This window comes from Oncorhynchus kisutch, linkage group LG6, assembly GCF_002021735.2.
Source record: "Oncorhynchus kisutch isolate 150728-3 linkage group LG6, Okis_V2, whole genome shotgun sequence".
Taxonomy (NCBI): domain Eukaryota; kingdom Metazoa; phylum Chordata; class Actinopteri; order Salmoniformes; family Salmonidae; genus Oncorhynchus; species Oncorhynchus kisutch.
In genome coordinates, this window is record NC_034179.2 from 41,606,502 (window position 1) to 41,631,322 (window position 24,821).

At 44.9% G+C, this 24,821-nt stretch overlaps 2 protein-coding genes and 1 long non-coding RNA gene across 11 annotated transcripts in view; 1 reads left to right on the plus strand and 2 right to left on the minus strand.

Moving 5' to 3' along the window:
• Positions 1-392: 392 nt before the first annotated feature.
• On the minus strand, positions 393-17,462 carry LOC109892860 (uncharacterized). Its single transcript, XR_002255699.2, has 3 exons — positions 17,338-17,462; positions 940-1,093; positions 393-791 (listed from the first exon to the last, which is right to left on the minus strand). It is a non-coding gene; the product is annotated as an uncharacterized LOC109892860 (long non-coding RNA).
• On the plus strand, positions 16,129-19,546 carry anapc13 (anaphase promoting complex subunit 13). 2 transcript variants are annotated; one of them, XM_020485701.2, is made up of 3 exons: positions 16,129-16,256; positions 16,411-16,544; positions 18,329-19,546. In XM_020485701.2, exons 1-3 carry the CDS (start codon positions 16,187-16,189, stop codon positions 18,452-18,454), a joined length of 330 nt encoding a protein of 109 aa, XP_020341290.1. In that variant the 5' UTR covers positions 16,129-16,186; the 3' UTR covers positions 18,455-19,546. The 2 variants fall into 2 exon arrangements, with proteins under 2 accessions (XP_020341290.1, XP_020341291.1); XM_020485702.2 differs by having other exon boundaries at positions 16,175-16,544.
• Positions 19,547-19,708: 162 nt separating this feature from the next.
• The window catches only part of arhgap32b (Rho GTPase activating protein 32b), a 220,648-nt gene continuing 215,535 nt past the window's right edge, over positions 19,709-24,821 (minus strand). For all 8 annotated transcript variants that reach the window (XM_031826760.1, XM_031826762.1, XM_031826761.1 and 5 more), the window contains 3 exons: positions 23,902-24,768; positions 22,716-23,392; positions 19,709-22,626 (listed from right to left, as the gene is read on the minus strand). In XM_031826760.1, the coding sequence (XP_031682620.1) occupies positions 20,482-22,626; positions 22,716-23,392; positions 23,902-24,768 (3,689 nt within the window). In that variant the 3' untranslated portion in view covers positions 19,709-20,481. The remainder of the gene's footprint in view (positions 22,627-22,715; positions 23,393-23,901; positions 24,769-24,821) is intronic.

Genomic DNA, 24,821 nt, shown 5'->3' on the forward strand with positions numbered 1-24,821 from the left:
TTATTGTGATGTGTTTTGTCTAGGTTTTTTTTGTAGGTTATGGGATTGTGGTTTAGTATAGTAGTCCAGGTAAGTCTATGGTTGCCTAGAGGGGTTCTCAATCAGAGGCAGGTGTTTATCGTTGTCTCTGATTGGGAACCATATTTAGGCAGCCATATTCTGAGTGTTTCGTGGGTGATTGTTCCTGTTTCTGTGTTTGTTGCACCAGATAGGGCTGTTTCGGTTTTTCACGGTTCTTGTGTTTTTGTATATTGTTTGTATTTTCATCTTTATTAAAGATGTTTATAAATAACCACGCTGCATTTTGGTCCTCCTCTCCTTCGACAGAAGAAAACCGTAACATTTTCACTAATGGCCAATGATTGCATCTTATTATATTTAGCTACCTGTTTATTACATTTTTATCATCATAGATTCCCAATTTGCACAAGGACAAGGCTACTTTTGCCTTCTTACCAAGCAATACTTCAACCACTAGAAACTGCAAACACATGGTCTAAAGTTTGCGGGAGGAGAAGCACATTCTCAGGTCAAGTTCAGTTTTTATAAAAGCAAACTTTTGCATGAACTGGCGCACTCACATTTTGGGACATATTTCATGCGTATACAACAATAAGAAATGAGGCCCCTGACAACTTCAGGACAGACTGGATGATCTTTCAAATGGGTTGCTCCAGTGACCTTCAGGGTTCAGGATGTCGCACTGCTGGTCTTTGGGGCCTTGCTTCAGGATGTCACACGGTTGGTCCTGGGGTCTTGCTTCGTCGCTTGGCTGGTCATGGGGGATGGGCCTATGGAGTAGAATACATAGTACAGGATACATAAAATGTATTTTTTTGGAACCTTGTATGAAAGCTCACTCAAAATATGTGTACTCCAGCCTTTTATGATTAAAATGCATACAACATGAGTTGGCATTCCATGCCTGCTACAGCCTACCTGGACATGTCCTGGAAACATGCTCTGTGTGGCTCCCAAGGGACAGTCTCTGCATTCCGGTGGATTATGGCGGAAAGGCTACCTCTGACATCCCCTCAGATGGATGTGACAACTACTGTATACAAACAAACCTTTACTGCGATGGCAATTGGATCTGAAAACCAGTAGACAAAAAAAAAATGAACATTGTTCACGGCACTAATAGGGAAAGGAGCAAATACAAAATTGTACACCTGCCGGAACCAAACTAATGCTTTTAATTTCTTGCTTCTGACATTGACAACATCTCAGCACACAACACTCCAGAGCTACAAGGCAGCACACTGGCAGATACGCCAAAGGCAGTTCCAAGTCAGAGCAAAACACACTAAGACAACTGCCATAGTAAAGGGCTGGCCCTTTCCTGAAATGACAAGCCCCTACCTAAGGTAGACAATATGGGTTAAGCATTAGGATCGTAGCCATTCCAAGAAACCATGCAAAGTTGCAGCACAGGTTTGCTGCAGACAAGAATTAAAATCAACACAAACTCCACAGACAGACAAGGGGACCCAACAGGCAAATGTACATAGCAGTAGAGCAAAAACCACAGTGACAAACCAAACAGCCAAGCATCAAGCAGTGGCAGAAAATCAATGAACAGCACCAAACAATCCTATAGCCAAAGGCACTTCCAAGATGAAAGAAATCTAACACTGCCTGGAGGAACACATTGGCATCCATGCTTGATTTTGATTTAGGGAGGTGAAGTAGCATCGAAAATGTGGATTTAATACTTGTGCGCTGCTCTGTAATGTAAATGTGTTTTTTTAGGAACTGTCTACCAATTTCGGACATACCTTTCGAAGTGGGGAAAAAAGAGGTGACACTTTAATACCCTGAGACGGAATGTTACTTTAAAACAACTGTACTTATAAGTTATTAACTGTAAACATGACTATGAACCCTGCTAATATTCAAGCAAACCTTCAATGCAGGAAAGTATATTGTAGCGATCCTTGCTAATGAGCCACTTTGCACTTAACCCTATTGCCGCGATGCGAAGAGTGGTTGCCTTTCGCGGCCCTGCCACTGCCCAGTCATGTGAAATCAATAGATTAGGGCCTCATTTATTTATTTCAATTAACTGATTTCCTTATATGAACTGTAACTCAGTAAAATCTTTGAAATTGTTGCAAGTTTTTTAAATTTAAATTTAGTTCATTATATATTAATTTCAGTTTTTCCCCCTGTAAGAAAGCCTTTCTCTTTAACTTCTTTGGGATTGGTTTCCCTTCCACGGGACGGTTGAGCTAACATAGGCTAATGAGGAGAGTGCACAATTTTGAGCATGAAAAGTTATTAATAAAAACAAATTAAGCACATTCCTACAGTCTTGACACAACATTTTGAACATAAATGCAATGGTTCATTGGATCAGTCTAAAACTTTGCAGATACACTGCTGTCATCTAGCATGTAGAGTGTAAAAAATGTCTGTCCTCGGTTGCAACACTCAAAACAGAGTTCCAAACTGCCTCCGGAAGCAATGTCAGCACAAGAACTGTTCGTTGGGAGCTTCATGAAATGGGTTTCCGTAGCCAAGCAGCCTCACACAAGCCTAAGGTCACCATGCACAATGCCAAGTGTCGGCTGGAGTGGTATAAAGCTCGCCGCCATTGGACTCTGAAACAGTGGAAACGTGTTTTCTGGAGTGATGAATGACGCTTCACCATCTGGCAATCCAACGGACCAATCTGGGTTTGGCAGATGCCAGGAGAACGCTACCTGCCCCAATACATAGTGCCAACTGTAAAGTTTGGTGGATGGTTGTTTTTCATGGTTTGGGCTATGCCCCTTAGTTCCAGTGAAGGGAAATCGTAATGGTACAACATACAATGACATTCTAGATGATTCTATGCTTCCAACTTTGTGGCAACAGTTTGAGGAAGGTCCTTTCCTGATGTAGCGTGACAAATCCCCTGTGCACAAGCAAGGTCCATACAGAAATGGTTCGTCGAGATCGGTGTGGAAGAACTTGACTGGCCTGCACAGAGCCATGACCTCAACCCCATCAAACACCTTTGGGATGAATTGGAACGCCGACTGCGAGCTAGGCCTAATCGTCCAACATCAGTGCCCGACCTCACTAATGCTCGTGGCTGAATGGAAGCAAGTCCCCACAGCAAATGTTCCAACAGCTAGTGGAAAGCCTTCCCAGAAGAGTGGAGGCTGTTATTGCAGCAATGGGGGACCAACTCCATATTAATGTACATGATTTTAGAATGAGACGTTCCATGGGCAGGTGTCCACATACACTACATGGCCAAAATGATCTCTCCAGTCGGAAACAAAATGGAATTTAACTTTGCGGATTAAGTTCAGAATGACACAATTTCATGTGTACAACATATAAAGAACTGCTTCACTATACTGAGAGCATTGCCATTTTAAAAAGGACGTGTTTGGGTGTTTTTGGAGCCTTTTGTTAATGTTTTTTCAGGGCTCCCATACTACACAATGAGGATGAGAAGGTGATTTGCTGTTTGGGGTAAATTTCTCAAAAACATGTGAAATCACAAAAAGGGTGTCTGTACCCTTTACCCTAAAGTTTCATTTACATAAATAAATGAGATTTGATTGTAAAAAAAAAAATATCCCTCAATATATTTTTGGACATATCCTTTATTATTTTACATATTTTTACGATATCTTAACCGCCATCGATAAGAAACATTACTGTGCAGCCGTATTCATTGATCTGGCCAAGGCTTTCGACTCTGTCAATCACCATATCCTCATCGGCAGACTCGACAGCCTTGGTTTCTCAAATGATTGCCTCGCCTGGTTCACCAACTACTTCTCTGATAGAGTTCAGTGTGTCAAATCGGAGGGTCTGCTGTCCGGACCTCTGGCAGTCTCTATGGGGGTGCCACAGGGTTCAATTCTTGGACCGACTCTCTTCTCTGTATACATCAATGAGGTCGCTCTTGCTGCTGGTGAGTCCCTGATCCACCTCTACGCAGACGACACCATTCTGTATACTTCCGGCCCTTCTTTGGACACTGTGTTAACAACCCTCCAGGCAAGCTTCAATGCCATACAACTCTCCTTCCGTGGCCTCCAATTGCTCTTAAATACAAGTAAAACTAAATGCATGCTCTTCAACCGATCGCTACCTGCACCTACCCGCCTGTCCAACATCACTACTCTGGACGGCTCTGACTTAGAATACGTGGACAACTACAAATACTTAGGTGTCTGGTTAGACTGTAAACTCTCCTTCCAGACCCATATCAAACATCTCCAATCCAAAGTTAAATCTAGAATTGGCTTCCTATTTCGCAACAAAGCATCCTTCACTCATGCGCCAAACATACCCTTGTAAAACTGACCATCCTACCAATCCTCGACTTTGGCGATGTCATTTACAAAATAGCCTCCAATACCCTACTCAACAAATTGGATGCAGTCTATCACAGTGCAATCCGTTTTATCACCAAAGCCCCATATACTACCCACCATTGCGACCTGTACGCTCTCGTTGGCTGGCCCTCGCTTCATACTCGTCGCCAAACCCACTGGCTCCATGTCATCTACAAGACCCTGCTAGGTAAAGTCCCCCCTTATCTCAGCTCGCTGGTCACCATAGCATCTCCCACCTGTAGCACACGCTCCAGCAGGTATATCTCTCTAGTCACCCCCAAAACCAATTCTTTCTTTGGCCGCCTCTCCTTCCAGTTCTCTGCTGCCAATGACTGGAACGAACTACAAAAATCTCTGAAACTGGAAACACTTATCTCCCTCACTAGCTTTAAGCACCAACTGTCAGAGCAGCTCACAGATTACTGCACCTGTACATAGCCCACCTATAATTTAGCCCAAACAACTACCTCTTTCCCAACTGTATTTAATTTTTATTAATTTATTTATTTTGCTCCTTTGCACCCCATTATTTTTTATTTCTACTTTGCACATTCTTCCATTGCAAAACTACCATTCCAGTATTTTACTTGCTATATTGTATTTACTTTGCCATCATGGCCTTTTTTGCCTTTACCTCCCTTCTCACCTCATTTGCTCACATTGTATATAGACTTGTTTATACTGCATTATTGACTGTATGTTTGTTTTTACTCCATGTGTAACTCTGTGTCGTTTTATCTGTCGAACTGCTTTGCTTTATCTTGGCCAGGTCGCAATTGTAAATGAGAACTTGTTCTCAACTTGCCTACCTGGTTAAATAAAGGTAAAATAAAAAATAAATAAAAAACATACAAATGTGCCTTGTTGCAACTCATAAAATAAATGAACTTAGTTCCTACTGTACATTCATTTTCTCTCTTCCTTTTTAAATGTAACGCATGGTAAAGATCATGTGTAACAACATTCAGGTAACCTTAGCGAAATTGGCTAAATATCAAGGTAAATATTTTTCTTTTAAAACTCAATTTCTTTTACTGAGTACTTTTTAAATTTGCTACATTTTACTTGAGCAGTTCTTACACCAGTAGTTGTACTTGAGTAAAATGTCATTAAAGTAACAGTACTTCTACTTGAATAATATTATTTTAGTACTCTTTCCACTCCTGGATTTTGGTAATATTACTGAAGTATTTTATACCAAAATGACATGATACATGTTTTGCTCATGGATTCATTACCAAAATTAGAACATTTGCTTGTTTACAAATCTGAAATATAACCACTGAGCTATGAAGCTCATTTAAATGACCAACTAACAACAATCAAGGTAATGAAAGACTAAAGGATGTCAAATATGTACTTTGCCCAGCAATCTCTCAACATAATGACCAAATTAATTTGTTGAACATTGATTCTAATTGGTCAAGTGTTTGTAACTCATTGACCAATCACATCACTCCATTTATTGGATGTGTAGCACAAAGGTGGACATTTTGAAAAGTCTGATTTGACCGCTTTCTGTTAATAAATTGCTTACACTAATGAAGGCACTAGTAAATGGGCATTCCGAGTGTTTTCAGTGAGCCACATCTTTTGAGAACGATGCAGCCGCAGCCTGCAATTCGGGGCATTCCTGCATGTGGGCAATACTGCATCTGCAGGAACCCCTCTTTATACTTATATTGGTCCATTTTAAGCTATGACTCCAGTACCTAGGCAAGAGGGGTGTCAGGTAGCCTAGTGGTTAGAATGTTGGGCCAGTAACCGAAAGATTGCTGGATCTAAATCCCCGAGCTGACAAGGTAAAAATCTGTCGTTCTTCCCCTGAACAAGGCAGTTAACCCAATGTTCCCCGTTGGGCTGTCATTGTAAATAAGAATTTGTTCTTAACTGACTTACCTAGTTGAATAAAGGATAAAAAAGTGCTCAACTACAGTAGATGGTGGTAATGCACCATAACGTTGGATGCCAACTGACATGAAATTCCACAAAAGAAGTGGGGATAACAATGGTAGATTGCTATAGCTAGTACACACTGGGTAGAGTTTTCTTGCCCCTGCCTGTGGGGCACAGTTTTCTCCGGTACACAGCTGGCGGGGGCAACATGTGCAATCTAGCTAGTTAACACATGGTGTAGCTTCCAGCCTCCTGCCTGCAGTACTAGCGGGTCGTCCGGTAGACAGTGTCCTTGTTCCCCTGCCGGTCAAGCACAGTTTTCTCGAGTACACAGCAGGCGGGAGCGACATCATGTGCAAGATATTTTTTTAATTGTACCTTTATTTATACATGTTTTTTCTCATTGAGATAACCGTCACGTCCTGAACATAGAGAGTCCTTATTTTCTATGGTGGAGTAGGTCAGGGCGTGACCAGGGGGGTTAGTCTAGTTGACAGAATATCCCACCACAACAGGACCAAGCAGCGTGCTCAGGAGCAGAGGGTAACATGGACTTGGGAGGAGATTCTGGATGGGAAGGGATCCTGGACTTGGGAGGAAATTCTGGCAGGACAGGATTGCCTTCCTTGGCGGGAGACGCAAGGAGAGAAGGGAGGACAGCGACAAAGCCGGTGTTAGCGGCCACAGAAAAAGCCCCAAAGTTTTTTTTTGTTGGGGGGTGGTCAGCGGAACCGGGGAGTGAGCCAGAGCCTGTGTGGGAGTCGATAGAAAAAGTTAATGAGAGGTTGTGGAAAGAAGTATACTGCAGTGCAGGCACGTTGAAAAGCGCCTTCTCAGCCCGGCACCATCTGTGCCAGCTCTACGCACGTAGTCTCCAGTACGCCTCCACAGCCCAGTACGTCCTGTGCCAGCTCTACGCACGTAGTCTCCAGTACGCCTCCACAGCCCAGTACGTCCTGTGCCAGCTCCACGCACCAGGCCTCCAGTGCGCCTCCCCAGTCCGGTACGCGAGTGCTCCACGCACTCGCCCTGAAGTCCATGTCACCACCTGTTCCGGCTCCACGCATCAGGCCTCCAGTGCGCCTCCCCAGTCCGTTACGTCCTGTGCCGGCTCCACGCACTAGGCCTCCAGTGCACCTCTCCAGTCCAGAGCTTCCAGCGACAGTCCACGGTCTGGAACCTTCAGCTCCAGGGCAGGAACCTTCCTCTGCGCTGATGCCCAGTCCGAGTACAGCGTCCAGTCCAGCTCCAGGCACAGGAGCCCTCCTCTGCGCAGATGCTCAGTCCAGACACGGCGTCCAGTCCCGCTCCATGGCAGGAGTCTTCCTCTGCACCGATGTCCAGTCCAGCTCCATGGCAGGAGTCTTCCTCTGCACCGATGTCCAGTCCAGCTCCATGGCAGGAGCCTTTCTAGGTCCAGTCCAGGCACAGTGTTCATGTCTGGATCCGAGGGATGAGCGGGTTCTTCGGCCCGAACCAGAGCCACCACCAAATCCGCCATTAGTCTAGTTTATTATTTCTAATTGGGGTTCTAGTGTTGTTTTTCTATGTTGGTGATTTTGTATGATTCCCAAATAAAAGTAGCTGGTAATCGTTGTCTCTAATTGGGGATCATATTTAAGTAGCATTTTTTTCCACCTGTGTTTGTGGGATATTGCTTGTTAGCACTCCATTGTCGTCACGTTTTGTTTATTCTTTATTGTTTTGTTGTGTGGTTCACTTACTTTAAATAAAAAAGATGTGGAACCCAGATCACACTGCACGTTGGTCCGAGTATGCTTCCAACGATCGTGACAATAACATCTCTTTTCCAAGAGAGACCTGGTCCAATAGCAGCAGAGGGAACAAAGTTTCAGACAAAACATCTTCCATACACTAACACAACATTAAAACAAAACTACAAACACACATACAGTACAACAAACATTTGACATTAAAAACACAAACGTCTTGACTAAAAACAGCTGGCCTAAAAACAATTACACTCTTCTATGATATATACATCGATCAAGTGTTTAAACTCCCAACGAAACTAGATCATCACATTTTAAAATGTTCAGGAGAGAATTCCAGGACCACGGAACTAAGTCACAAACTATTTCTACCATGACCTGTTCTAATTTTTAGTACTGTTAGAAGCAAATCAGAATGGGACCATAATTTATATTTATTTACTGACCTGACTAAAAGAGAACAGAGATAAAATGGCATTTTACCCAATATGGCCTTTTAAATCAGTGTATACCAGTGTTTAAGCCTACGTAAGATCAATGATGACCAGCCAACAGCGCTGTAGAGATCACAATGTGTTAGGTTCATTACAAATCAGAAATGTCTGAGGGCTGCATGATACACTGAATCAAGTGCTCTCAGGGTAGTGGCTGAGGCCTGCATATATATAACATCTCTAAAACCGACAGTAATGTATACCGTACTAGCTCCTTCCTGGCCTCAAAAGAAAAACAAGCCTTATGCCGGTAATAAAATTATATTTTCAGCTTGAGCTTTCTTATCAAGTTCTCTACATGCACAGTGAAGCTCAGCTTATCAACCCACACACCCAAATATTTGTACACTTGCTCTATAGTATGTCCAGCCAATGTAGCAATGACATGATTTGTAACATGCCTGGCATTTGAAAATACCATGCATTTTGTTTTAGCCGAATTTAGAACCAGCTTTAAAATCATACAAATTATGTTGTATGATGTTAAATGCTCTTTGGGCATTTTCAAAAGCTAAAGATAAACTACTACCACTTGAATAAAGAACAGTATCATCTGCATAAAAATGAACTTCCTCTGTTTCAATAAGATCCCCAATGTTGTTGATATACAAAATGAACAACAGTGGGTCCAAAATAGAACCTTGCGGAACACCTGAGCACACCTCTGTGGAGGTACACATTGTGTACGATTTGATAGGTAATTTATAAACCAACCTAGAGCATGACCAGTAATTCCACAACATTTTAACCTTTGCACTAACACAGCATGGTCCACGGTGTCAAAAGCCTTCGACAAATCAATAAAAACAGACACACAATGTAACTTCTTATAAAGAGCACAGTAGATGTAATTTAAAACCTTCAAAGTTCCTGAAACAGTGCTGTGGCCAGACCTAAAACCTGATTGCATTCCATTTAAGATGTTGTTTTCTTGGAAGTAGACCTTTAGCTGCTGACTAACTAAGGACTCCAGTACCTTTGACAGTACAGACAATTTTGATATGGGTCAATAGTTGTCAAGTAGCGAAGGATCTCCACCTTTCAGGAGAGGCAGTACAAAAGCAGATTTCCATAACTTGGGGATTTCCTTAACATCAAGCATGAGGTAAAAAATACATGTTAAGGGGGGAGCAATGATGTCTGCAGCTAGGTGTAGGAGGCGGGGGTCTAGTTCATCAGGGCCAGGGGATTTTTAAAAATCAATTTCTTTCAGGGCTTTACACACTTCTGAAACAGAGAAGGATGAAAAGGAGAACCTTTTCACCTGGTGAAGGAGTGCACAGGGGTGTCAGGTAAATTCACAGAGGGCTCAATTATCCCTTTGACCTTTTCAAATAAACTGCCTGCATCTAAAAAATGCTGATTCAAGGCTTTCAGAATGGTTCTCTCAATCTGTGTGTCTACCAACAATTGTTTGGAAAGCTGTGTATCTTTTTTGCACTCCAAACCTTTCACTACTTACCAAGATTTGGATGGATTATTTAAATTACGTGAAGTAAATTTCAGGTAGTGGTCTGCTTTCAATTTACGGATCATAGCCACACCCATATTTCGAAGACGTTTAAAAGCCATCCAATCATCTGCCACACCAGTCCCTCTTCCTTTAGCCCACATAGCATTTCGTTCCCTTATGATTTTTGTAAGTCGCTTAGTAAACCAAGGGTTCTCTCTGCCCTTAATCCTGCATTTTTTAAAAGGGGCATGCCTATTGCATACATTCTGGAATGCGTTGTGGAAGTAAGAAAAGGCTAGTTCAACATCAGAGATTAATTCCATTCTATTCCATTCAATGCTAGATACATCATGTAAAAAACCTTGAATATCAAACTGCTTCCAGTTTCTTTTCGTAATAACACGAGGAGATTTCTTAGGAATTTTACCATCTCTCACACAGGCAATAGCACAGTGATCACTTATGTCATTTCCAAAAATACCAGAAGCATTAAAACGATGAGGAGTATTGGTTAAGTCAAATCAATCAAAGAGGATTTCAGAGTTAGTTAGTTAGCACACGGTGTCTCTCCCGCCTGCATTGCTAGAGGGGGCGACCGTTAGACAGTGTCCTTTGCCTCCGCCAGTTGGGCACTCTTTCCCCGCAGTTCTGTTAAAGATGGTGATGGCAGGTGATCAGCCGGCGGGAGCAAAGGACACTGTCTACCGGTCGCCCCCACTAGTACTGCAGGCGGGAGGCTGGAGCGACACCGTAATACTCAGATAATACTTTTTCCCCCTTTTGACCCACATTCAAAAGTGTCACACAAACATGAAGATGTCGTACTCGAGGGGGGTCGTTCATGCAGGAACAAATGGGATGCTCGAAGGGGGGCGTTCCTGCAGATGTATTAATGCCCACATGCAGGAACGCCCCAAATTGCATGCTGCATTGCACACTATTGCTTAATTTGGCAGCGTTCACGTAAAATAATCACAATTTTGACTCCCAAGCAGCTCTTCATTCATAAATGCTTGAAATTCAACCTAGAAACATGAACATTTTTTTAATCTCTAATGTAAAGCCCCAAAAAGCCTACCATTACGTCAGATCTTGATATGCACGTTCAAATATTTTTTTACATGGCCAAATTAATATATATGGCCAGGGTGCTGTTGGGGAGACGTATCTCTGCAGCGCTCCACCAAAGTTCCATCAAAAATATTGTCTAACATAACCCATGTAGCAGATATAGGATATGGTAAAAAGAGTATGTGGCCTTTTCTGTAGCCTACAGGCTGGATGTATGAAAATGAGACGGACACTTTTTTACATCATGCAGGTTTCTCCGATCAAATAGCCTAACCTAAACGGCGCTCAATCAAATACAATAATTAGCTGTCATGTTAACAAACAACATATCCTAAAAACAGGACATGTCAAAGGAAAATGGACAATATGGAATGGACAATCAACTATTGTCCAGCAGTTTCCCCCCATTGTCATGATCAGTGGTTTCAAGTTTGTATCCAATTTCTGACAAGCTGAAAAATAAAAAACTTCTGCATTTCTCGCTGTGTAAACACATTGCACATCACGATAACTGCTGATAAAGTTGGGCTGCTGTTATTCAGAGTTTAAAATAGCCAAATTGATTCGTCACAGGAATCAGGACTAATCAAGCCAATTGCTATGGCCTGTTTTACAAACGGTGGGCCTACCACATGGATGGGCATTCATAAAATTCCATTTGGGCCGACATGGTGGGCTACACCCCAGTAAGCACGAGCCAAATTATTTTTTGTTTCTGTGCCGAGTTGTTTTTTGGAGTTTTACAAATGGTAGGCTTACCACTTGGTTAAGGATCATATCACCTCTACCTTAACTGTCACCCTAGACCCACTTCAATTTGCTAACCGCCCCAATAGATCCACAGACGATGCAATTGCCATCACACTGCCCTATCCCATCTAGACAAGAGGAATACACATGTAAGAATGCTTTTCATTGACTATAGCTCAGCATTCAACAACATGGTACAATCCAAGCACATCATTAAACTCGAGGCCCTGGGACTGAACCGCGCCCTGTGCAACTGAGTCCTGGACTTCCTGATGGGCCGCCCCAGGTGGTGAACGTAGGATACAACACCTCCACATCGCTGATCCTCAACACTAGAGCCCCACAAGGGTGCGTGCTCAGTCCCCTCTTGTACTTCCCGTTCACCCATGACTGCGTGGCCAAGCAGACTTCTAACTCAATCATCAAGTTTGCAGATGACACAGCAGTAGTAGGCTTCATTACCAACATTTACAAGACAGCCTACAGGGAGGGGACTGAGTGCTCTGGGAGTGCAAGGAAAATAACCTCTCACTTAACATCAACAAAACAAAGGAGATGATTGTGGACTTCATGAAACAGCAGAGGGGGAACCCCCCTATCCACATCGACGGGACTGCAGTGGAGAAGGTGGAAAGCTTCAAGTTCCTCGGCGTACACATCACTGACAACCTGAAATGGTCCACTCACACAGACACTTTGGTGAAGAAAGCACAATAGCACCTCTTCAACCTCAGCAGGCTGAAGAAATTTGGCTTGTCACCTAAAATCCTCACAACCTTTTACAGATGCACAATCAAAAGCATCCTGTCGGGCTGTATCACCGCTTGGTTCCTTCAACTGCACCGCCCGCAAATGCAGGGCTCTCCAGAGGGTGGTGCGGTCTGCTCAACACATCACCGGAGGTAAACTACCTGCCCTCGACACCTACCCCACCCAATGTCACAGGAAGGCCAAAAATATCATCAAGGACAACAACCAAACGAGCCACTGCCTGTTCACCACGATATCATTCAGAACAGGTACATCAAAGCTGGGACAGAGAGACTGAAAAACATCTTCTATATCAAGGCCATCAGACTGTTAAATAGCCATCACTAGCACGTAGAGGCTGCTGCCTATATAAATAGTCTTGAAATCACTGGCCACGTTAATAAATGGAACACTGGTCACTTTAATAATGTCTACATACCCTCTCATATGTATATACTGTATCCTATACTACTGTATCTTATTATATGTCGCTCTAACATTGCTCATCTATATATTTTTATATTCTTAATTCCATTCCTTTACTAGATTTGTGTGTATTGTTAGATGTTACTTGTTAGATATTGCTCCACTGTCGGAGCTAGAAGCACAAGCACAAGCATTGCTAAACACGTGCATGTGACCAATAAAATTTGATAGATGGGCATTCATAAAATTCAATTTCAGGCAACACTGTAGGCTACAACTCAGTAAGCATGGACTGACCCTGACGCCTTTGGACGTCTTTTTTTGGTGCAGGTCCGGACTGGCCTTGATTTCCACTTCCTTGGACATGGTTTTTCCAGCCTTGATTTGGCCCAAAAATAGACTTCTATTTCTACTAAATGACTTATTTTCAACTTGAATCCAGAACCAGAAATTAGCCGGATTTCAACATCTGGATAATACATATTTTAAACATCTGTAAAATATACTTAGCTTTTTCAGGACACTGTCTTTCAAAGATAATTCGTAAAAATCCAAATAACTTCACAGATATTCACTTGTAAAGGGCTTAAAACACTATTTCCCATGCTTGTTCAATGAATTATAAACAATTGTATTTTTATTTTTATTTATTTCACCTTTATTTAACCAGGTAGGCAAGTTGAGAACAAGTTCTCATTTACAATTGCGACCTGGCCAAGATAAAGCAAAGCAGTTCGACACATACAACGACACAGAGTTACACATGGAGTAAAACAAACATACAGTCAATAATACAGTATAAACAAGTCTATATACGATGTGAGCAAATGAGGTGAGATAAAGGAGGTAAAGGCAAAAAAAGGCCATGGTGGCAAAGTAAATACAATATACAACACTGGAATGATAGATTTGCAATGGAAGAATGTGCAAAGTAGAAATAAAAATAATGGGGTGCAAAGGAGCAAAATAAATAAATAAATGAAATACAGTAGGGAAAGAGGTAGTTGTTTGGGCTAAATTATAGGTGGGCTATGTACAGGTGCAGTAATCTGTGAGCTGCTCTGACAGTTGGTGCTTAAAGCTAGTGAGGGAGATAAGTGTTTCCAGTTTCAGAGATTTTTGTAGTTCGTTCCAGTCATTGGCAGCAGAGAACTGGAAGGAGAGGCGGCCAAAGAAAGAATTGGTTTTGGGGGTGACTAGAGAGATATACCTGCTGGAGCGTGTGCTACAGGTGGGAGATGCTATGGTGACCAGCGAGCTGAGATAAGGGGGGACTTTACCTAGCAGGGTCTTGTAGATGACATGGAGCCAGTGGGTTTGGCGACGAGTATGAAGCGAGGGCCAGCCAACGAGAGCGTACAGGTCGCAATGGTGGGTAGTATATGGGGCTTTGGTGACAAAATTAACGAACATGCACCTGTGGAATGGTTGTTAAGACACTAACAGCTTGCAGACGGTAGGCAATTAAGGTCACAGTTATGAAAACTTAGGACAGTGAAGAGGACTTTCTACTGACTCTGAAAAACACCAAAAGAAAGATACCCAGGGTCCCTGCTCATCTGCGTGAACGTGCCTTAGGCATGCTGCAAGTAGGCATGAGGACTGCAGATGTGGCCAGGGCAATAAATTGCAATGTCTGTACTGTGAGACGCCTAAGACAGCGCTACAGGGAGACAGGACAGACATCTGATCGTCCTCGCAGTGGCAGACCACGTGTAATAACACCTGCACAGGATCGGTACATCCGAACATCACACCTGCAGGGACAGGTACAGAATGGCAACAACTGTCCAACAAGGTCCTCACCAGATATCAATGGCAACAACGTCATCTATGGGCACAAACCCACCATCGCTGGACCAGACAGGACTGGCAAAAAGTGCTCTTCACTGACGAGTCACGGTTTCTCTCCAGGGGTGATGGTCGGATTCGAGTTTATTGTCAAAGGAATGAGCGTTACACCGAGGTCTGTACTCTGGAGCGGGATCGATTTGGAGGTGGAGGGTCTGTCAAGGTCTGGGGTGGTGTCACAGCATCATCGGACTGAGCTTGTTGTCATTGCAGGCAATCCTCCTCCCTCATGTGGTACCCTTCCTGCATGCTCATCCAGACATGACCCTCCAGCATGACAATGCCACCAGCCACACTGCTCGTTCTGTGCGTGATTTCCTGCAAGTCAAGGAATGTCAGTGTTCTGCCATGGTCAGCGAAGTGCCTAATGAGATTGAGATCAGGGCTCATCTGGGACCTATTGGATCGGAGGGTGAGGGCTAGGACCATTCCCACAGGAATGTCCAGGAACTTGCTAGTGCCTTGGTGGAATAGTGGGGTAACATCTCACCACAAGAACTGGCAAATCTGGTGCAGTCGATGAGGAGGAGATGCACTGCAGTACTTAATGCAGCTGGTGGCCACACCATATACTGACTGTTCCTTTAGATTTTGACCCCACCTTTGTTCAGGGACACATTATTACATTTAAGTTAGTCACATGTCTGTGAAACTTGTTCAGTTTGTGTCTCAGTTGTTGAATCTTGTTATGTTCATACAAATATTTATACATGTTAAGTTTGCTGAAAATACACGCAGTTGACAGTGAGAGGACGTTTTTGTTGTTGTTGCTGAGTTTACATATTTTCAACTTTTTTTCAACTTGAACCTGATTTCAACATCCGGAAAATAAGCATTTTCAACGTCCAGACAATATCCTTTCACATTTAATTCAGAACCTAACTTCAATTAGTTTTTTTTGCTCCTTTCTTTTGGCGGCAGAAGGCTGGGACCGGTTCTGTGCTCTCCCCACTATTTATTGTTTCTGCAGTGAGGATTCACCATCTTCAGATAATGATTATGTAACTTATTTGCAGATAATCGTCGTTTGAATGTCAAAAAACAGAGGTACAGTATGCAAATCAGGAGTCAAATTAACGTTTTGTTTTTTTACCGATGCGATTCGGTCGGTTCCTACCATTTAACATAAAGAGCCGTCCAAAAAGCGCAGTTCGTTCGCGAACGTCCTATCACTAGAAGGCATTTGCTGCATTTGATTCATGAACAGTTGCGACACAACCATTCAATAACTTGAATGTTTCTCAACTGCGTTCTAGTGCTGGTCGGAACTTGGAAAGTCTTAATATGTTTGACTTGCTAACTGGTTGAATGCGGCACACATCAGCCCTAAAAGCAAACATGTGAAACTAATTTGGACTTTGTGGATGTGTTATCTAGTGTAAACCCGTGAACTCGGCACTTATCCCCCTCCCGAAGAATATGACGTCAAAATACTGCGACTCATTTGAATCGCAGGTTTTAAGGATTTTTGCAAGGCTTTATTGTTTGGGTAAGGTATTGTGTTTAGATGACATATTTTGGGTAAAGTAAATTAGCTTCATAAGCCTATATTGAGACTTCTGACTTGCCACACCAGACTACTTTTCTACGGTTAAACCACCACAACAAACAAGGATACTGAATTGTGCCATCTTCACACCTAGCTAGCACTACTAGTAGGCAACCAAAACATCCAGAGATGGACAGTGAAGTTCAAAGAGATGGCAGGGTTCTTGACCTTACAGATGATGCTTGGAGGGAAGACCGTCTACCTTATGAAGATGTCACTATCCCATTGGTATGTAAAACCCTTTAAACAATGTTTATGCTGTAGATGAGGATTAGCTAACTTGATAACTGCTACATGGTATAACGTTGGTAATTTAGCTTCTAAAACGGTTTCACTCAATTATGAGTTGATATATAATTCGGGAATATGAATGATGATGGCAGCATCAAAAATGTATTAGCTATTTGATGGCAAATCGAAATCGCTTATGTCTGAAGCCCAAAGAGAACATTTGGACAACACTAAACAAGCTTACGTTATATAGCTAGAAAGCACTGTGTTGTGCGGTTACACGCGCCATAGCCCTTTTGAATCATTTGCACCCTCACATTTACATCAGCTCTGCCAAATATCCATATCTAACTAGTAACATATCTTCAATACAGGATTCTAGTTTAGGATGGATTATATATGGGGTAAACGTTTAACGGCACTGGCGATTTATAAACCTATGTTTCATGTTGCAGATGGAACTTCGACGAGGAAATACAGATATTAAAACCAGCTCACTGCTTGGCCTCAGACTAAATGTAACAGTAAATATCCGGGACACTCAAATTAGTGTGTTCCGTTTGGTATGGTTACTTAATGCAAAAACCAAAAGGAGGGTGGCTATATAACGAACGTCTAACAACCCAAAGCTTGCGCTTTTGAATCAACATTAGCCACAACAAATTTGATTTCGTAACATACACATTACTAAGTGGAGTTTTAGATGTACGTACAGAATACAAAATGCTCTGAGACCAGGTAGAAATACGAGACATTCAGACTTGCCATCTAGTACCAGTCTCATACATACCTTTAATCTGCTCACTGTTGTAGCTTGCTGGTTCTCTTCTCTCCCTGGTGGAATCAAATAGAGGAAATGCCTTTGGCATGAGTCCTCTTTTACCTGGTTTCAGAAATATGTTTCTGAATAAAATTACTTATGCCTGATACTCATACTTCTGTATAAAACTGGACAACACTACCACAGGTGGTTGGTGGCGTGTTAATCGCTGGAGCGGAATATTATCATATACATGGTTTGATGCCATTCTATCCGTTCCAGCCATTACTATGAGCCGTCCTCCCTTCAGCAGCCTCCACCGAATATTACTATACTGAAAGAAAATTACGCAACATTTGCAAAGATTGTACTGAGTTCATATGAGGAAAACAGTCAATTGAAATAAATTCATTAGGCCCTAAACTATGGATTTCAGATACCCCTTCCTAAAAAATGGGCCTCAGGATCTCACTGTATTTTTGTACATTCAAATTGTCATCAATATAATGCAAATGTGTTCATTGCCCATAGTTTATGCCTGCCCATACCATAACCCCACCGCTGCCATGGGGCAATCTGTTCACAATGTTGACATCAGCAAATCATTCGCCCATGCGATGCAATACACATGGTTTGCGGTTGTGAGGCCTGTTGGATATACTGCCAAACTCTCTAAAACGACGATGGCTTATGGTAAAGAAATTAACATTAAATTCTCTGGCGGACATGCCAATTGCACGCTCTGACAAAACTGTACATTTTAGAGTGGCTTTTTATTGTCCCCAGCACAAGGTGCACCTGTGTAATAATTATGCCGTTCAAATCAGCGTCATTATATGCATTCTTGGCCAAGGAGAATGTTCACTAACAGCTATGTGAACACATTTGTGCACAACATTTGAGAGAAATACACTTTTTGTGCATCTGATTTTTTACATTTGACCAACACTTTACATGTGTTTATATTTTTGTTCAGTCTAGTTTGCTCTCATGTGGTAAATACTTTTATTTTTTCCTGCAGAGCGAACTGCCTGAAGCTGAGCAAGATAATGGAGGATCAACAGAGTCTGTGAAAGAACAAGAAATGAAGTGGTCAGATTTGGCTCTACAGAGTCTGCACGAGAATACACCTAACACTGGGACTTAGCTACTCCGTGAATGGATACGGTGCCCAATGTACCTGTGGTTGAACTCATCTGTAATTTCCTCTTACAATGGTCAAAAGAAAGTCATTGTGGTATTCTCATTAATGTAGAAGGACCCCCCCCCCCCCCCTCTCTCAAACCCACAATTTGTCTCGCAGTTCAATAACTGAACCTGGATTGAAGCATCCTTGGACTATTTGTAGATTTTCTTATTGGCCCGACAGAAAGTCTGAAAACTGAGTATATTCAATGAAGCAAAAATAAACAACATTTCATATGTCAACTTTTTTTCCTCTCTAGTCAAAGGCAATGCATGTCACATACATGCTCATGTAATTGGCTCCTTGCCTCTGGCATCTAAGAGGGAAATTTCACTGACTAACTACTGTACATTGTTGAAGTGTTTAACATGTCAAGACATCTCAGGGAGCTTTGTGTTATGAAAAATACAATTTGTTTATGACAAAGGCTCAGGGTCTCAAAGTAGCATTGAACATTCAACACTATAATTTAACAAAAGAACCCACTGACAGACATTTTCATTGTTATTTCCTGAATAATTTTATTTGTTATATCCAACAGCATAACTCTCCAGTTACTGAGACAAGAGATGTTTTTACATTCAAACACAACTAGGTGGTTATTTAGCCACTTACTGTGCCCCACAACAAAGGAGGGACATCTGGGAGTATTCCGTTTAAACAGGTAGGGACCATAAGGCAAAATAGAACAGTACCTTCACAAGCCAATGGGCGTTACAACTGAAATATAGTCGAATGTTTTCAAATGCAAATATGACCTGCATTTGAAATTGAATGAGATGAATCCTCTGCCAATTTGACTGGCTATTGACTAATTGCACTGAAAGCAGACAGTTGATTCCATAAGTTCATCCACATTTTCTTAAATGGTCCCAAACATTTGTCCATTCAAATTAAATTATGGTTTACTTCTCTTGGAACATAATAACCATCTTTTTCACATACTATGAAAATTAGTATGTATTCGCTGGAGTGAATTCAACCTGCTCAAGGGCTGACCAAGCATTTACATTTGTGTGAAGTGTTGTACAATATAAGTTTTTATAATTTTATTAAGTTGTCCAGTCCATTCAAGTCCTTTGAAATTGGCAGAAAAAAACAAGACTAACTAAACACATTTTAAGAATGACTCTGTTACACCTCCCAAGGTAATGTTGTCATTCTCACACCCGGTCATCAACCCATACATGTGCAGGAATGCTTTCATGGCCAAAAATACTCAATGCTCAATTGCAATGAAGAACAAATCTCGGTTCCAAAACATTCCATTATAATTCAATTCACTCCGTTTTATAGCAAAAACACACAATCACAGAGCAAATAAAATATTAATTTAATGTACAGTACCAGGTGAAAGTACCCTGTCTAGTTCTAGAACTCACTTTGTACTGCTGGGCCCCAAACCCCAAATCTGAGATTCTTGAAGACTGAAAGTGAACATACTGTAACGCCTTATGTATACAGAAACAAGAGGGAGGGCACAATGACTTACACAGATTTCCTCCCTCGAGAACTTGTACTGAAACATCCAGAAAGTACACAATGGATATCAATGGTAAAGAAGAGATTGGAGATAACATGCATTTCTAAAATGCAAACCTTCATCCCTGTTATGCTCATATCTCCCCAGTCAAAACAAAACTGGAAACAAAAATAAAACAAATCCCTTTTTACCAGTAGTTCTTCTTTGTACACATATTTTCTGGTTTCTTGGACCTTTCGCTTATATCATATACATTTCTATGATCTTCCACCATTTCAATGAGTTACGACCGCGTGGCTTCTTAGAACAATTGAAGAAAGTATGGTACATTCTCTAAAAAGTATCTTATTTTCCTTTACAATTCATAAAAAATATAGAGAAAAATAATGAGAAAGGTTCTGACGACAGTCCACTGTCCTGCAGAGGCTGTGGAACATTTGAATCTCCAGCTGAGTCACTTCATTGCTTACTAAAACCTGCACTTTTTTTTTTACAAGTCTCTTCTTCATTCAGCGTGTATTTCTGTCTCGGGCCTCTGCAGGGCCAGTTCCGCTGGGATGAAGGCGCCCTGGCCCAAGGCAGTGGAGTACGCGCGGTTGCTGTGGCTGCCCGTGAAGCCAGGGTTGGTGGGGAAAGAAGCAGAGGAGACCCCGTGGGGGTTTGGCATGGGGGCCTGTGGCTGAGGTATTGCTGCTGGGTGGTAATCATCCAGGTTGTCGTAGTGGGACTGTATCGCCATGGTGCTGTGTCTCTGCTGCCCACCGTGGGGCTGGTATGAGTGGTCTCTGTCTGGTTCGGAAGTGGCAGCTTGGCTATAGTGCTGCTGCTGGCGCTCTCGGATGCTGTGCGACCGCTCGGGCTTGGGAGGGGCCTGCGCTTTGACGGGGGCCGACTGGTGTTGGTGGTCATCATTGTCCTGGTAACTACCGGGGGTTTTGGACCTGTTCTGGTGGCGGTCTGGATCGGGCTGTTCGTAGCGAGGTTGGAAGCTCCGAGCTCCGTCCCCGGGGTCCTGCTGATGGGCCTGGTAACGGGGTGGGTGTTGGGCTTGGTGCGAGTGAGAGACCTGGCAGGTCCTGGAGTTGCTATGTTTGTCCCCGGTGCCATTTCCCTGACAGTGCTTCTCTGTCTCCATGTACATGAGGACGTCGGGGTCAGACACAAGGTGTCGGGGAGCGTGCTGGGAGCCCGGCGGTACTCCGTAGCGCCCGTCTTTACCCTCGACAGTCATCAGCATGGCTTTGCCGGGGTCCGACTTACTGCGCAGGTGTAGGGTTTCGTACGCTCCCAGGTCGCCAGGCATGAACAGGCCCACGTTGTCATACTGAGACATGACAGGTCCCTTGACCTTCTGCCTGGCCCGGCTCTCTCTGTGGATGGAGTGCATCCGGAGCCTTTCTGAGTCCTCTGGGTTCCATGCGAAGTAGACGGCGGCTCCCTTTGAGCCATGGCCCGGGGGCATGTCTCTGCTGACAAAGCTGTGCTCCTTCCCCGGCGGGAGGATGTGGCGGGACAGGTAGTGGTAGCCGCCCGCCTTGCCCCCCGACCGGCTGAGGGTGGGGCCCAGGTCCCGACTGCTGAACGAGTGGAAGTGCCTCAGCCGGATGGTCCCGTAGGGGTCCACGTCGTAGTAAGGGGCGTCCAGCGGGTTGGCGCAAGGCGAATAGGGGCTGTAACGGTACTGCACCCGGCCATTCTCAAAGTAAGGCTGGAGTTGGGTGACGTGGTAGTCAGCCTGTGAGGACTGGTGCGGCGGCTGTTGGTAGGTATTGCACTGGTAGACGGGCCGCTGGTAGTAGAAGAGCTCGTCGTCGGGAGGCACCTCGGTCCGCTGGATGGGCACCGAGCGGATTGCTGAGGGCACGTGCAGCGAGTGCACCCTACGGATAGTGGGGTAGACCGGAGCTCCCTCCATGAGTCCATAGCCCTGGCCATGGTGTCCCGGGCTGGGTGATATGTACTCACCACCCCTGGGAGGCCCATGATGCTTCATTGACTGGTGGCAGGACCTGGGATGAGCTATGGTGTTGTAGCGGTGGTCCGTGCGGGCACTGTAAGGTATCTGGGGCTCCGACTTTGACGCGTAGGAGAGGTGTGGGGGAACACTATCTGGCCGGTAGTGGTACGAAGGCTGCCCCACGGGAATGGCCCGTTGGTGGTAGTAGGCCTCCCCGGGAGGTTCCAGTAAGGCAGCCTCTCCCTTGGTGTGGTACAGGTAGGCTGACTGCTGGGTGGAAGACTTACGCGAGGGAGGGTGAGGATGGGCGAGGGCCTCAGGCGTGGAGGCCTCTGTCAGGATGTTGTGGAAGATGGCGGGGTTGGCGGCCTCTGTGTGGCTGAGGGCGGCAGTTGCCAATTTGCTCTCAATGGAGCGGACGGGAGGCGCTGGCGGCGTGGGCCCATAGGCGTGGGTCACAGGCTCCACGTGGGGCTGAACTGGCTTTATGGCCTCCCATGGTCTCTCCACTGGCTCGGATGGGGTGGGGACCACTCTGGCGTTAGGCTGGGGATGGGAGTGGGGCTGGGGATGAGGCTGGGACTGTTGCTGGGCCTGTGGATGAGTATGGAACTGTATTTGAGGCTGTGAAACTGCAACTCGCTGCTCTGACAGTTTCGGAGATGGCGACCAGACGGCCTCATCTACATGGACCTGAAAATTAACCAAAAACAATTCCAGTTGGCTATATAGTTACTTTATCAAAGATATTCTGCAAATATGACACATTTTCACCAATTTACCTCAGGAGCAGTCTGTGGCAGGACACCCGTCTCCTTGCTCCTGGGAGTGGTGGCTGGGGTGGTGGTGGAGAATCCAGTGCTGCTGACCGCTACCTGGCCCATGGCGGGCTGCTGCCTGTCTGGACTCCTCAGAGTGGGGGACACATGGGCTGGAGGGCAGTAGGGAGTGGTGGTACACTGGTGGTGGGGGGAAGCTGGTAGGGTGAAATCCATATCCTGGTTGGCTCCGGGAGAAGTGGAGGGGAACTTTGCACTGGTGGACATACTGATGGACTCATGGCTCACTGACTGGCAAGGCTGTTTGTCAGTAGGGGTGGTGGAAGGGGGAGGGGAGGAAGGGGCAAGGTTTGGGGTGGTGGGGGTTAAGGTTGGTGTCTGGGATTCTCCTGCCCTGGGTCCCTCCTCGAGGGACGTCTGGGGGCGCAGAGCTGGGGGAGGGGGCCAGTCCAGGGAGTGTGAGGGCTCCAGGGGTCTAATGGGGGACACTGGCGTGGGGGGCTGGGACTGGGAGGGCCTCTTCTGGGTCAGGATAGAGGCCTGCTGGGCGGACTCTGCCAGGGCCAGGGCCAACATGCGGGCGGCGTTCTTCGGATGGGGCGGGGGAGGGAGGAGGGACACAGAGGAGGAGCTGAGAGGGCTGGGGGAGGCTTTTGGAGAATCCAGACTAGCTACGGCTCCTGGGAGGGGGACAAAAACAGAAGGGAACTGCAGTGTGAGGACAGAGAGAAGAGAAAGTGCGTTTGAGGGGAATAAAAAGAAAAAAGGCAGGCTTGGTCTTCAAGAGTAGGAGAGAGGGGGAAGAGTTAAGCCTGGTGCTCTGGCGGCATCATGTGGAAAGATTTCTCTGAGCTGAAATCCATGCAAGGTGTTAAAGGCATGAGGCGGGGAAACTAAACCTAGAAACGAAACAGGCATTGTCAATCAAAGCATAATTAAACAAAGGCCTTATACTGTAAAGAGAAACTGTAAAGAGACAATTGAAATGGACAGTTCAACTAAATTATATATTGGTTTCCTTACAGGGAAAGGAAACTACTATATCATTTAGTAATTTGGGTGAACTCTCTCTTTAACATAAAAAAAACATGATAGGTGATCAAGTGAAAATGTAGCAGCTGTATGCAAAGAAGCAGCTGTATGCAAAGAAGCAGCTGTATGCAATGAAGCAGCTGTATGCACCACTAACCTAATTGTTCCTCGCTATTGGTTGCTGGAGGTTGCTGGGCAGTGCTCTCCTCCCCTGTGGAGTCTTGGCTCTCAATGTCGAAGGCAGAGAGCTTACAGTGCAGCTCCATCTGAAAGGCCTCGCTCAGCGACGGCTCCCCTGTCCTCAGCAACACTGAGCCCATTAACAGAGGAGAGTCCCAGGGCAGTCCCGAGAGAGGGGAAGAAGGCTGGGGAACACCATGGCTTTCTGTAAGCCTACTAGAAATCTCCATGTCAAACGGCTCCGAAATGGCCAGAGGAGCCAAAATGTCCGACTTTGACCTTTTAGGGGACACAGCCTGTACGGGTTTGTCAGAGAAAGACACCGAGCAGACCAGCTTCTTGCTCCCTGCTTTCTCTCCCGTGGCCGGGCTGAGGTCAGGCGACAAGAAGGGGTTGGCGAACTTCCCCAGGAAGGAAGGAGAGACGAGCGCCGAGCCGTTGTCAATGCTGCCTGGGCTCCTCTTCGGGCTGGTGCCCTCACCAGTCGCGCCCGTAGCGACATCGCTCAGCCCCAGGGGGAAGGAGAAGGAGCCGTCGGGCAGGCTACACTGGAACGACATGGGGTCAAAGTCCAACGAGGCCATGCCGATGTCTGGGGGGCTAAGGTCCACGTCCTCGCCGGCTGAACGTGGGGGCGAAATCAGGGCTGGAACATAGATGGGCCCGTCGTCCCCATCGCTGTCCCCTCCGCCGCGGGTGGCGCCCCCGCTGTGGCTCTGGGCCAGATTGTCATCGGAGTTGCAGTGCTGCCGGGTGTGGCTCTCCAGCAGGTCACCGTTGAAGGAAGCCGACAGGGCATCGCTGCTGGAGCGGGGCCGCCGAGGACGGTACACCTTCGACTCTCCTACGGGAGTCAGGGGGAAATCTTCATCAATTCAAAGACAAGTCACAAATGTT